This window comes from Alligator mississippiensis, chromosome 4, assembly GCF_030867095.1.
Source record: "Alligator mississippiensis isolate rAllMis1 chromosome 4, rAllMis1, whole genome shotgun sequence".
NCBI classification, from domain to species: domain Eukaryota; kingdom Metazoa; phylum Chordata; order Crocodylia; family Alligatoridae; genus Alligator; species Alligator mississippiensis.
This window is the reverse complement of record NC_081827.1, coordinates 179,312,892-179,328,178: the sequence shown is the minus strand read 5'-3', so window position 1 is coordinate 179,328,178 and position 15,287 is coordinate 179,312,892. Positions and strand designations below refer to the sequence as shown.

The 15,287-nt window shown below is 40.3% G+C and overlaps 1 protein-coding gene across 12 annotated transcripts in view; it reads left to right on the top strand.

Moving 5' to 3' along the window:
* The window catches only part of IKZF2 (IKAROS family zinc finger 2), a 137,845-nt gene that overhangs the window by 58,896 nt on the left and 63,662 nt on the right, over positions 1-15,287 (top strand). For 7 of the 12 annotated variants that reach the window (XM_059727145.1, XM_006264441.4, XM_059727144.1 and 4 more), the window contains exons 4-5: positions 2,439-2,705; positions 12,837-13,004. In XM_059727145.1, the coding sequence (XP_059583128.1) occupies positions 2,439-2,705; positions 12,837-13,004 (435 nt within the window). The remainder of the gene's footprint in view (positions 1-2,438; positions 2,706-12,836; positions 13,005-15,287) is intronic. The other 5 variants (XM_059727147.1, XM_059727143.1, XM_059727146.1 and 2 more) reach the window with 2 other exon arrangements.

Here is a 15,287-nt window from a genome sequence, read left to right as displayed (position 1 = left end):
ATCTCTTGTATGTCTGCATAATGTGTGAACTGTATTTGGAATATTTTTGTATATTCTTGCTGTATATGGCTTTAGGTATTGTCTTGTGATTGGGGTGCAACACTTGGGATCAGGAGAGTAAGGTTCTGTTCATGGCTTCACCACAGACTACCTTCTTGCCTAGTGTAACAAATTTCTGTTACATAGACAGCAGACAGTTAGTTTTTTTGGCCCTCCTTGTCAGACATGCTCCATCCGTCCCATGCCAGCTGTTTCAATGGGAGCCACAAGCTCTCAGCCTTTAGAACTGCTTGTTAGGAGTAGAGCCTTTGCCCCACACACAAATCTTACCTTGGGACTTGGTGGGGTGGAGGGTTGGCTAACCATGCTTAAAACTCAAGGATTATTTATTATGGGATATATTTGGTTCTGAGCTTTGAAGTCAGGCAAAGGAGCAAAGGATTTTAATTCTTCCTCCTTCTTTCCTCCCATCCTATTTCAGGAGCTATGGGAATGGGTAGTCAGCACTTGAGACACCGTCAGTATCTATTGCTGCATAAGGAGGGACTTGCTATAAAATTGCAGTATAGCCCTCTGTGTGGCATTGTTTCTCTTAGCAACAATTTCTGCGTGAAAACAAAAAATACCTATTGCCTTCTGTAAATTAAGAGCTAAAATGTTTCATAATATAAAATGTTGGTTTCCTGTTTTGATGGCAAGACTTTATTCTGATACTAAACCACTGTGATCTGTCCTTGTTCTATATGGGCTTTATTATAATGTTCATGCCTTAGCTCTCATTAGTGTCTTGATGGATAGGAGATGGACTTCAGCAATTGTATGATTAGAAAGTCACATCTTGTTATTATCTGTTCTCTTGTGTTTTTGTCCATATCATTATACCCTGCCTAGTGATGATACTAATGATCTGATACTGTAACATTGACACAGGTGTCTGAACCTTTTTTTTTTTTTTTTTTTTTTTTTTTTTTTTTTTTTTTTAACAATGGGATGGAGGAAGAGACCCTTAAATGTAGCTAATGGGATTAGTTTATCTGTTTCCTGGATGGGGGACTGGATAGCTCAGTTGGCAATGCTATATAGATAGAACTTTTACATTGCATTTTAGTCTTCCAGATTTAACCTCAGTCCTATCTGGCTTCTGCCTTTTAGCCCACATAAAATGAGATTAGAGATGCCTGTCCAGTCTTAGTGAACATATCTGTATTGCAGATCTACTGCTATAATTGGCACCTTTATGAGGGTCCTAACAGAGGCTGAATATTTACCTAGATGTGGAGGCTGAAATACCTGCTTTTGAAGCTGATTCTCTGGTCAGAAATTACGCGTATTGTCAGGCCAGTGTTTCTTGCTGACAAAGCTACATCTGGTCTTTAGATAGCATGACTCTGGACAAGTTACTCCAGCAATTTCCACGAATTGCTTAGTGTTTCAGCTGTGTGTGTCTTATGTTAGGGATAGCTAAGCATACTGATACACTGAATTGATGGACTTGATCAGAGGTGCCCCCACAGCACTCCATTAACTTCTTTAGGATTTGGATAATTCCCTGAGGACCCAATTCAAAGCTTGACTGAAGTCAATGGAAAGATTCCCAGGCTGTACATCAGTCTAACAGGGCAAACAGGCAAACATGAGAAACAATAGAATGCACTTATCCCATTTGTATACATGAACTGTGAACCAAAACACAGCTGGCACAGTAAGTCTCATTTGCCTTGGCAATCCTCCATTACATGATTAAGGCACTGCCAGCAGAAAAGCAGGGATTCATGTATCATCTCTCTCCTCTATCATGAAACATGTCTGTGCAAGAACTGTGATTTGGAGATTATCTACACACCACACATGCCCTGCTTCATTAAATCATTGCACTTTGAACTCCTTTTGTAAGGAGAGTTCATTTCTATGTACTTATTGACTGTGTAGTTCCCTCTCTCACTCTGGAAAACTGCACATAAATACACAAATGCTGGGGCTAAGTATGTAGGGATAGGTGAATATTTTTGACAACTTGTTCCTTGAGCACAAAGAATGCAGTACTACTTACATTTGGTGTTTGTATGGAAGGAAGGTGGTTCTTATGGTTTAGATAATAGACTGGGGTGTAGGAGATCTGGGTTCAATTCCCAGCTCTGTCATGAAATCTCTGGGTGACCTTGGGGCAAGTCACTTCATTGGGCTTTAGTTCCCTGTCTGTAAAATGTGGATAAAAAATGTTTATTCCTTCAACTGTATCGCTTCTCGGATTGCAGATCAGTTAGAGTGAGGTTTATGGCTACCATATGCATATGCAGCACCTTGCACAATGGGATTCTCATCTTGGTTGGAGTTGCTAGGCACCACTGTAAATAATACTGCTATTGGTATTAGCTCATTGGAACTAGGAAAAGATTGATTTTTATTATATATACATATATATTTTTCCCTAATTTCAGCAAATTCAGTAAAGCTAGAAATGCAAAGTGATGAGGAATCTGACAGGAAACCCCTGAACCGGGAAGATGAGCTCAGGGGTCATGATGAAGGAAGCAGCCTGGAAGAACCCCTCACTGAGAACAACGAGATGGTTGATAACAGAAAGATCCAGGATCTGTCAAGCGAGGGAGGAATCCGTCTTCCGAATGGTAAACTGAAATGTGACGTCTGTGGCATGGTTTGCATTGGGCCCAATGTGCTAATGGTACATAAAAGGAGCCACACTGGTAAGCAGCTGAAAGGAAAACTGGTGACTGCCTGTGGCATCTGATGTTGATATTACCTGACAACTATTCTCTTGCCTTTTTATTCATGGGTGACAATGGGCTGGGGAGGGAAAGGATGGATTTGCTTTTTCAAAATTCTGGTGGCATTCTGTTGTTGGCAAGCAAAAAGCTTCCTCAGCATTGAATCCCAACCTTTGCTTCTTAGGCAGAGCAAAGAAAAAAAGTCCGGAAATCAGCCTTTGCTGTTCTTGATCAGCAGCAATATGGTAAAAGTTCAGTGCCAGTAAAATTGACAGTGTCCATTTTTGCATGCCTTTAAAAGTAAAAGAAGTGGCCAAAGTTACTAGGTTCACAGCTTTCAGACTTTAAGATGTGGGTCTTTATAAAGATTTTGTGAAAACCTTGGGCCACACCGAGATCAGAACCCTGGTTCAAGAAAGCACGTAGGTGCTTATTTGTAAACATGTACTTAAGTCCCATTGAAGTTAAGTGCATATTAAGTGCTTTCCTCAATCTGGGTCTGAAGGAATGCCTTCTGCTTTTATCAGAGTTTTGGGGAAAGGTCTTGCTTGCTTTTTTTTATGCTTTTTCATATTGCTAATGAGCAGAGGGATAACCTACCCTTAGATATTAGGTATTCTACATATATAACTTAACTTCCAAGGTAGAAAAAAAACAGTGGGTTAACATAGAATAAAAATATTTGTATAGTCCCTTCAAATTAATATTTGCAGTCAAGTGGTATGCACTTGATGACAAAGAAATCAATAGAACCGCTGTACAGAGCTATAATAAATATATAGTTAATGCTCTGTATACAAATTGTATTGATGATATTTAGCATGTATGTATAATGCAAAATACTGCAGTAACTTTTATGATGCATTCATGATTTTAGACAGCAATAACAGCAGGGGAAAAGCATTTGTTAGAGAACTGAAATTTTGATTGACATTTTGACATACCATTACTAGGAAAGGAAGAGTGAACAGTCAAGTATAACTTATAGCCAACTAAGTTCTCAGTTTTTTGATAGTCCCTGAAAGTTCTTTATGACATGTACATACATATGAGCATATATACTAGGTACATCAAAGCCCATTTTTATTTTTAGTGTCCAATTTAGGCACTCACATGAGATGTTTCTTTAGGTACATAATTAAAAAAAAAAAGAAGTTTTTTGAGGTGCTGAGCACTGGTAGGTTCTTTACTTACAGTGGATCTGCCATACTTTTAGGTACCCACTTTTAAACAAGCAAACAGAGTGCTTTCCAGTATGTTTTCTTATATATATGCAGAGGTAGAGAATGTGTAACACTGGAATTTTCTCAAAGCTATTAAAATTTCCTTATAGAACTATAGCTCTTTCCCCCTGAGGTAGGAAGGCTGTGATTCACTACTCTATAGAGACGATTTGAAGCATGTAGAAATGGCATTTCTTTTATTCTGTACCTCGGCACACTCCTCTTAGTCAACCAATTTGCAATCTAGGCTGCTGCTTCATTCTTCACCATAGGAGGGGATTGCTTGCATGTCCATATCCTTGACTTTAATGGCAAGAGAATAAAATGTTAAAAATACTATATAGGGGGAGATACCTCAAATATAGCATCACATTGTCATTTGGAATGAGCTAGCCTGAAACTTTGGGCATGCCCCTGAGTCCCAGATTATCTGTGGGTATATAGTCCCAGAGGGAACACTGGGAAGGAAGTTATTTTAGCTAGTGAAAAATGGGGAGGCCTATTATGTGTCAGCCCTCACAGACCTTGAGAGAGTTCTCATATTCCTTTATCCCCATGAGTTTTGCTGGGCAATGCACATGTGTTGGCACCTGATTCCCCGTTACTCTCCTGCATGGCTTCCTTGGACCATGGCACAATCTGGCCTTCTGTTTGCAATGCAGAAATTGAAATTCTTTTTCTCTTCAGAAAATGGAGATGCCTTCCATAGCAGCAATGTGGCATACCTTACAAATTGTACACAGCCCTAGTGGCCACAATGCTAATCATTGTAATTTGCATGTCCTGTGTACCCCGTGTTAGATGCCTCCTTATTTCACTGCATGGTCTGCTTTAATTGCAGCCTCCCTGAGGCACTTCTCCTCCTTTACTGGTGAAGGATCCCTTGACCCCTTACTGCCCGCAGTCAGAGTAAGAAAGTAAGCTCTGCCAAACATAGGACACTGGCACGGATTATTCCTCCCAGAGCAATGGTAAAAGCTATCAATGCTCAATTCAGCTTTGGGTTTGCTCCTAGAACAGTACAGTTTATTCAGGACTTGTAGTAACTTCACAAAGGAGCCCATAATGCTACAGCTGTTTGCAATCATTACTATAATACATTAAGCCTTTTAAGGCATTGATAATTCAGTTGAAGCATTTTTCTAAACTCATAGGGGACCCTAAGTTTTAGGATTTCCATTATTTGTCATAAAGAAACGAATGAACAAAAAAATCCCCAAACCGAAAACAACCCCTCCTTCCCACCCCCTCCTCCCAGACTTCAGCACAGGAATAAAATGTGCATCACTAGACAGTTTGTGCTGCAACCTCCCCACTCGTTTCACGAGAACAACGTGTAAAGTCTCATTTACTTCCCTTCTGTTTCCACCCTGTCTTGTCTTTTCTTCCAAACCTCACATTACATGTTGCCCACAATAAGTTTGCTGATCATAGCATCTGTACAAGATTTCTGTGTTACTGCATAAGCTAGGTAATCAGGTAATATTGTCATCGGATACTCCAGGCACTCTTGTTTGGAGGTATTGAGAGGAAAAAAAATGTAGGGACAATAATTCAATTTGAGGAAATAAAACAGGAATTCTGGTGTTTAAAGCGAATCTTTTCTCTTTCTAGTGTTAACCCTTTATGGGCATGAAAGAAACTCATGCCTTCCCACTTTCAGCAAAGCTGATACCACTTATTACATTGATGCTCTTCTGTAGCCATGCCTTTTCCTCAAGTGAGGTGTATGTGATTTCCTCACTTACTCTGAATAGTAACTTATTCCATAATACCTAGCTCTGCCTGAGTGCTTTTCATCACTTCTTATCAAAGTGCTTTACAAGGAAGATGGGTATCATTAACCTCATTTTAATGATGAGGAAATTGAGACACAGATGGGTGAAGTGATTTGCCTGTCTTAATAAGACAGGTCATTGACACGGCCAGGACTGGAACCCAAGTCTCTTGAGTCCAAGTAGTGCTGTATCCACTAATCAGTGAAAGTACTCATGGTCAAGTTGTTTTTCACTGGGAATAATCATATTAGTCCCCCTATGTTAACCGACATTTACACATTGGTAAAGTATCTTATTTATTCTGTTCTAGGTGATATCTTTGGGGGGACTCTCATACCTTTCTTTTCAATCCATGTTCAATTTAGTACCACAAAGTAGAATGAAATAATATTTACCCATACCTGTTATATACAGATGTACATGAAGCTGAGGATTTTTGCTGTTTTTACTTGCACATTCATAGCATAAAATTTAGAGAGCTATTTTAACTTTTGTTTCATGTAGGGAACAGGCATTTTGGCACAATTTGATAAGAGAAGAAAAACCCAGTTGTGCTACTATAGTATTAAAATGATATTTGTGCTTAATATGATTAACCAGAAACAAATACATACCCTTATTAAATGGCTAAAATAATTTCACTCGACTGTCAAAAACAATTTTTGTGAAAGCTTAAAATAATTTAATTCATAAGACAGTTGCTGATACCTGCCTCTTGTAATATGGAGTTATTTAGCATAGGATAGAAGGATCAAGGCTGGAGGGTTAAATGAAGGATGAATGTGATATAATAGTCTGAGTATCTCAATCAGTGGTTCTCAACTTTTTTTTTAGGGTTATGGCACCTCTCAGTAGGCTTAAGGCACGCCTCGGAAAATGCCAGCTCTTAGTTTCCACTCACTTTTTTGACTACAGAAAATTAAGAGAGCAGACCTCAAGAAAGACCACAACAGGTCAGAATGTTTTTGATGCTATGGATTCATATTTGAAATCCCTGGCTGGGTTCACACGAGCAGGGGCATGCCTTGACAGCAGCACAAATAGTAGTGGCACAAATTTGTGCTGCTAGTTTGTGTCCTAGTGCATGCCCCTGCCTGTGTGCTTTGCAGCAGGACCTATTGTCCCGCTACGCCATGTGCTGTGCAGGGGTGTGAGAGACCAGAGCTAGCCATCCCATGTGCTGAAGCACCCCATGCCCTGGGCAGCTGGTGAGTGGACCCTGTAGAGATGGGGGAGCAGCACCTCCATCTCTGCATGCTGCAGGGCCACAGGGTTGAGCCTCCCTGTGTCCCAGCCAACTTCTTCCTGCCTGGCTGGGGCGCAGCGTACATCAAGACAGGAGCAGGCAGTCTTGGGCTGGCTGCTTCCCTGTTTGTGTGCCTCAGCACAGGGGCTCCACTGCAGAGCCCCCATGCTGAGACACACTGTACCCCAGCCAGCTGTTCCCATCTTGCAGCACACTGCACCCCAGCCAGCCAGGGAGGAGCTGACTGGGGCACAGGGTGCCTCAGCAGGGGGGCTCCACAGTGTGTGGAGATGAGAGACCAGGTCCAGTCTCTGTATTTGTTCTGGTGCTTGCCACTTTGGCGTGGTTTGCGCCACTTTTTTCTAGGTTATTTTTTTTGCTACCGGGAAATCCCAGTAGCAAATTTTTCCCCGGCATTGCAAATTAGCAGCAGCGAACATTGATTAACATGCAACTGGTGTGGTTTGTGGCACTGCAAAGAGGTTTGAAGCATCACAAACCACACGTACCTGCATGTCTGGGTCCTGCCCCTTAGTTTATCTTGTGGATCATGTTTGCAGACCTAATGGTGTTAATATTGCGTGACACAGTGGGGCACCTCCGGATCTCTAGGCATTCCAGGGTGCTGTGGCACCTGGGTTGAGAATCGCTGATCTAGATGAACAAGCTCACAAATATCCAGCATAAGAAATATGGAAATTGAACAAAAGTTTATCCCCTCCCCCTCCCCCCTTTTTTTAGTTCAGGTCATGGTTAATTTCCATGCTTTGCCTGTCAATAGTTTAGTAGTACAGCTATTATTTTACTTATAGTCAGAGAACAAAATGAATTTGGAAGCAGTTGCGGCAACAAAGGAATAGGAGGAAATGTATCTTCCTATGGTTCGATTAAAAAGAAACAAAAAACCTAACATGGAGGATGAAAATCAATTTTATTATCAACACCAAACTAACATTTTTCCATACCTCCTTGGGCACTGCAATATTTCATGAAGAGTTAAAGATGAGTGTTTTGTAAGTATCCCTCTTCTAGTCTTTTAAATATTCTTTTAAAAGCAAACTTAACAGCCAAACCAAAAAGAGTCAAAGGCCCTGGAATGCATTTTCTTTAGCACAGGTCAGATTTTAAAACCTTTCCTCAACTCATTAACACAAGGGCTGTCTTACACTGTTGTAGTAAGTAAGAGGAACTTTGAGCAAGTGTTTAAATGGTTAAACTCACTGTGAAGTACCTTTGCCTTCCATAATAGTAAATGAGACTAGCACTTTTTTGTGAGTTGACTTCAGTGCGACAACTTGTAGAAAAAGCTATTGCTCAAAACTTTTGGAATCTGGCTCTCAACTCGCATGTGAGCAGTAATTTGGTATACCAATGCCTGCATCGCCTTAATTTCCATTAAAAAATCACCAGGGTATATGCAGCTTTCTTTAAAAAGTGTATTTCATGGAGAAAGCAATTGTTTGAATTTGGAACCATTTTCCCTGCTTTCTTGAAGGCAAGAATGTAACATTTCTCTCCTACAATGCTTTACTGGCCATGTGTGTTTTGAGTCTCGGTACAAAAGTTTGATCAGTTTTGATTTGCTCCTTGTCCTCAGTTCAGCTGCTGTTTTTGATGCAGAAAATATCAGATGTATTTCACAGTGGTGTGAAATACAAAGAAGGATAACTCATACTGAAACTTCTGCACAGCACTTCCGTGATAGGGTAGATTGACTATATGAGGAAGTTCTCCAGTTTATGCAGAAGTTGCTTTTTGAGACCATGAAATACTATTTGAATACTTGAAAATATTCCTGGAAAATATTTATATAATGTTAATCATTAGATACTGATTTTGATTTGTATCATTTCAGATTATCAAAATATAGTATGAATATCCAAAGTAAAAGGGTCAAACTTAAAAATGGTTAGAAAGGTCTAAATTCTACAATCCTTACTTTACCAGAATTTTCAGGTACCAATTCACCTTTGCCCCTTGTAATGTTTTACATTGGCATAAATGACAAGTGCAGAATACTATGCAATCAAGAATGCTAGCTACTGGTGTAGATAACTACACAAGAGGTACATATGGAAAGTTAAATGGGCTTTGTGGTCATTTTGCTTTAGTTAAGATTGAAGTATTTAGGCCTTGTGTACTCATAACCTACCTTCCTTTGTTGACAGAACTGCTTGTGGCAGACATCACCTGACACTACTGTGCCACAAATCCAAGTGTATCCATGTGTTTATGGCATCTTGTTTGTGGTTGTGCTCCACAGCTGTGCTACAAGAGTGCAAAATGCACCTTAAGAAAGCACTTGCTGCTGAAGGAACAAAGGCAGAAACCTTTTGCCAGACTCTGGACAGAGGCAAAAACCTTTAGTTCACTCAGCGCAGGTGGTATAACTGTCAGGAGAAAGGAAGGTTTGTCTACAGCAAGAAAGGGTTGGGTGTGAACACACTTAAAGCTTTGCCAGCAGCACTGGAGTTTTGCCAGAAAAACTTTATAGTGTAGGCTAGGCCTTAATTACACAATTGTTAAATAATGGCTTAACTTTGCCTTTGCCTCTGTAGGAGCAAAAGAATTTTTAAAGTATCATCATAATAGTCTACAAACAGAATGATGTCAGGAAAGGGAAGGGAGTGAGTCTGAAGGGATTATTTCTCTTTTTGGGTTTGTTTTTCAAAAATAGCTTGAAGGATTCAAGTATTGCTTCAAGGATTGTTTTTCAAAAATAGCTTGAATGCCTATCAAAAAAATCAAAAGTCTGCCCAAGATGAGCAGCCCACCAGACTAGCATGGGTCTTATTATAAGAAGAGATGGGTTATAACCAACAACACACAAGGAAATGATGCATCTAGCATCACATCCTGGCACCTTTTATCTCCCACAACCTAAATGACCAGGTATCCACATACAGCAGGAGGCAGCCTTCAACACTAGTTCAGGGTGAGGCTTCAAAATTATACCATCTGGAGTCAGGAACAGATGTCTTAACCAGTCTGTCACCACATCCCTTGAATGCCTGCTATGCTTAAATTTCAGTTTCTGAGGCTGCTGACAGGCATTCCATTAGGTGTGATGAGATCTAATCCGCAATCCCAACAATCATGCTTACTGCCATGCCACACGTATATGGCAGGAGGTGCAATTTGTAGGATCAGGGATCAGATTCCAATAGTGTCCTGTTGCTCTTGCAGGGGGAGCCTGGTATCATGATCATTCAGCTGATTGGTGCTCCTAGCTGTGGTGGTCCATTAGAGCCTTTTGCTGTAGTGTGCTTCTGTGGTTGGGACTGCCACTCGGATGATCAGGAAGTATGTATAATAACTTTGTAATTGATTCCCATTGCACTTGATATTGAACATGTGACCAGTGCTGATCAGCTTATCAGTGCTCCAATCCCTAGGATTACTCCAGAGCCCTTCAAAGTATAGGTGCGTGCCTGAGGCCGGAGGTGTCTATCAGCTGACTTGTACTCCCAACCACAGGAACACACTAGAGTGAAGGGCTCCAATGTGCTCTCACAACTGGCAGCACCTAGCAGCTGACTGGTACTCCCAGCTGTGGTAGCACATGGGAGCCCTTCAAGGCTCTGATGTGCTTCTAGGAGTCTTGAAGGGTTCCAGTGCACTCCTGAGACTGGGAGCACTGTTTGGTGCTGACCATGTTCAGCTTACGGTGCGATGAGAATCAGCCACAAAGTTATTACACATACTTTTGAATAATAATTTTATGACTTATTCCCTGTTTTATGACTCCATTAATTGCCTGAATGTCTGGCCTGGTTACTACTTAAGACCTGATTAACTGGTTAATCACATCTGAAGTGTAATGTCTGCTGGAGGCCTAAGTGAAAAACTTTTCTGTTCTCAAAAGTCAAAAGAGAAGTTATAAGAATATCAAGGTTTTTATTTTGCCTATAAGGAAAGAATAATAACCAAGGAAGCACCTAAATCCCAGCAGAGAATGGGGAATGGTAAAGTTATTGCAAAGAGGGTCATGGCAGGTGAATAGGAACAACTTCTATTGGATGTGTGAAAATCAGGAAGCAAGTAGAATTGTGAATTTATCAGGATTAGTATGCTAGAATCTAGAAACTTCCACAAGGCATTCAAAGCATCCAGTGACATAGACTTAGTTGTGGATAAACCTGAGTGGATTATTTTGTTATTCAGGACTCACCTTTTAAAGTAGGAATTTCAGTAGATATTTGCTTCTCATGTTTATTATAGCAAATGTAAAACTTGATGATTAGTAATGTAAATGTGTGACCAGAACTAGTGATTGCTCTACATGTCTGAAGTTTAATGAGGTAGCAGGAAACAAATGATTCAATGGACTGAAATAAAGAAATAGTTTTTTAAGTAAAATGTAAACCTTATAAAGACACAAGTAGTTAGAAAAGGAGGGATTCGTTCAATTCTTAAAAAGTGCTGAATATTAGATTAGTCAGGATAAAATTAGCCACCAAGTCGGTCTTCGTTCGTTGATGTGGAAGAATAAAACATGATTAAATAACAATTCTGCAATGAAGATGTATTTGATGTCATCAGTATTAAAATGTATCAACATAGTAACTTAAATTCCTCTTCCAGGATTTTGGAAACTCTTTAATTTTAAGTCTGTTCATATTTAATTTGAACAGACATCAAATATCAGTTAGTAGCTTGTTGGTTATTCTATAAAAACCTGATTTAAAACTTAATAAGAAACTTGCTACTTTCTTTAATGCTTACAATATGTTTGTTTCAGTATAGTGCACAAGCATGTGGTTGAGTCAGGGCATGGAGAGATGATGTGTTTAAACTGATTATCAACAGGTAGTAGACAGATAATGCAAGCCCTAACCCAAAGTAACTTTGTGCTGTTAGTGTGGAATCAATCATAAAGATCAAGGGTGAAACTCTACCAATGTTGGATCAGTCTGTCCACATGTGTGTTGCAGTAGGCATTTGCTAAAAGCAAGCAAGCCTGTGCTTGGCAAGCATAGCAACTGGTTTGTCCATTCCTGCTCCTACTATAATTGATATGACTATAACACTAATGTAAATTATCAGATGGTATCTAATAATCTATTCATACCCTCAAAGAATCGTAGAAATGTAGGTCTGGAATAGACTTTGAGCGATGAAGCCTTTGTTTTGACAGATGTATACATGAAAGGCTGCTAAAAGTTGCTGGAAGTGAAGTGTGGGAAGGAAAATATGAAGGTTTTTAAGAATCAACATTGGTATTAATGAAAATTGTGTGTCAAACTTGTGGATTTGGGCTTGATTTTGATTTACAATTATTTCCCCCCTTAAACCATTCTGCAAGCGTAAAAAAGACCTTAGAGAGATTTAAAATAAAATATAAAGAAAGAAATGGACATTTTAAGGCTGAGGCCTTGATATCTGTCCAGCGTAACTTTTTTTGGCTGGTACTAGACATGCTTTAAAGATGGACCTATAACCAAGATTGTTGTAGGGCCATAGGGGTAATAGCACAAAGCCACAGTATTGGGCCTGTATTTTTCCAAAGTGTCTAGTTGAAGCACCTAAAAGATAGTGAACACCCACTGCATTGACAAACCAGGCACTCCTGTTAAAACATCTCATGTTGGGTGCCTAAAAACAGAGGCACTCCAAATCTGTGTGCTGATCTTTACCCAGGATGCTATGTAATTTATAGCCTCTAACATTAGCATAATCGGTTTTACAATTGTTTGAGTAGAGTAATTTACATTGTAGAATGAGTTGCATCAAATTTAAACCAAATGATAAAGTTGACTTAGATCGGGCCACGCTACATATTGTTACAAGCAATGGGATGTTAGGTCTATAAATGTTGTAGTTGATTTCTTGACAGTTCTGACCACTATATTTTCTACTTTAGGTGAACGCCCCTTCCACTGTAACCAGTGTGGAGCTTCTTTTACACAGAAGGGGAACCTGCTGAGGCATATCAAGTTACACTCTGGGGAGAAACCTTTCAAATGTCCCTTCTGCAGCTATGCCTGCCGCAGAAGGGATGCCCTCACAGGACACCTCAGGACGCACTCTGGTGAGTCTTCGTTGTCCCCTTTCCTTTGTTGTTTCTTTCTTTGTCACTGTTAAAGGAGAATAAGCTATGAAATGGCAAACATGGTTTGGTTGCTTTAGCAGTCCCTCAGGTAACTCTCCCTGCACTTGAGGCAAGCCTAGATTTAAATTAGAAATTTGTGGCCCAGCCCATGAATGAGCTCCTTCCTTAATGGTGGTATGTATCCCTTTGAATGTCTCATTGGGAGCATCCCTAATTCAATGTCAAATTGTTTTGACGTCCTAGGCCCAGAGCAGCTGGAAATTCCACAAATTGATTAGGAAAAATTAGGTATTGAAACCTGTACTCTACAAGCCGTAGCTGGTGTCGTCAGCAATCGAGTATGATCTCTAGCATGGCACATTGATGGATCTTGAGTTGACTTAAGAGTCCAATCCTTGAGCCACAGATCCATCTGCAGAAATTGCAGGTCTTTCTGCAGGAGAGAGTAGGCTTTAGGCTGGGATCCCTCTCCTTTTCCTTCCTCCACACTCTTCTCTGCTTCGAGGGCAAGGCACTTTTCCTTGGAATAGGCTGCTGCTTGGTTGAAGTTCTAGTGCCATTGGAGTTAATTAGCAGCCAGCTCCTCCCAGCTCTTAATAGTGGAACCCATTTTCTTGAGGTATGCCTTCAATGTGCCCTTGTAGTGTTTCTTCTGGCTGTCACAAGCTCTCAGCCCACAGCTAACCTGGGAGTAGAACACTTGTTTTCAGATTTGACCTACACAAAAAGTTTGACCCAACAAAGTTGGTGCTTGAGGTCACGGACTCAATTTTGGTAAAGTTGGCTTTAGCAAGAATGCTGGCGTGTGTGTGGTAATCTTCCCACTTAATGTGGAGGCATTGTTAGTGATACCTCTTTGGGCTCCTTGAGATGCTGACAGTAGGTCACCCAAATTTCGCATCTGTACAGGAAAATGGGGATTATGGCTACATTGTAGACCTGTATCTTGTTGTCTTCCTTTACAATTCATTGTACGTTTTGTGTCTGCACAAGGAATCTTAATAACATAGAAAGTTTTTTGTTAAACTTTAGATACTTTTGGGGTTGAACTGTCCTTATTATTAAGCTCTAAACCAAGGTAGCTACAGTAGCCCAAGAGCACTGATTCTCAACTTTCTTTCAGGTTGCACACCCCTTTTAAACCTTGTTATACTGTGTTGTAGCCCTATGATTCCACATTATGGATAATTTTTAAAAAATAGAAAACAGAATAAAAATACTATGCCATTACAATCATACTGTAAAAATTCCAGCAATTTAAGAAATAATGGAGAATCGTTCTTAATTTTTCCCCCTTTTTCCTTCATTTATAGTTCCTCTTTCCCTTCCTCTGCTTCTTAGTTCCCTATAAAACACTGAGTCTCAACTTTTTTAGACTCAAGGCACCTCTCCATAATTTCTGTGGATTGATCAGTACCCCACCTGAAAAACGATTTTATTACAAGGCTTACCTCCTTGCAGAAGAGGCAGGCAGTTTGGGGCAGAGGAGTACTATGCAGGAAGAGCCTGAGCCTGACCTTTATTTGCTTATCTTCTCATGCGTGAGGCTGCCGTTATCTCCTCACACTTCCTGCAGCACCCTTCAAAGGATCTCAGGGCACCCCAGGGTGCTCTGGCATGCTGACTGAGAAACACTGCTCTAGAAGATTGTTGCATGTTCCCAGAGGTACATATGCCCCAGTTTGAGAACCACCATTATAGAAGGTTAAAAGGAAAGCAGCAGTTGTAATCCTCTTGCAGACAGCATAGTCTGTCTGCAGCCTTATTGTAGAAATAGCTCCACCTGTAGCCACAAATCCCTACTTTGCCTTCCTTGAGGGATCTTGTACTATTGGTGGTCCTCAGCTTCAGCAATATTTAGGGTCATGCATGTTTCTTCTGGCCCCTGTCAAGAGATCAGGGGACCAGGTTACCTGTACTTTCTTCACATTTACTGGTAGATGAACTAGGCAAAAACAAACCTTTTAACAACTGAAAAACATGAAGTGTCCCCCCTTGCCCTGTCCTGCTCTCCCAAGAATGTTCAGCAAGTTTGGTAAACCCACTCAGAAGCTTGTATTTTAGTTGGTGATTTGAGCTGAGATTAGAAACTGATTTACCTATAGTATTACAAATGGACTTTCTTAAGGAACTATGAACATATGTAATTGAAGTGCAGGTACAGACAGAAAATGATTGCGAGAAGGTCATCCTAACACTTCCTATCTTATCTTCATTTTGGTTACTTCTAAAAGCATTGCAGCAGGGTCAGCATCACTTCAG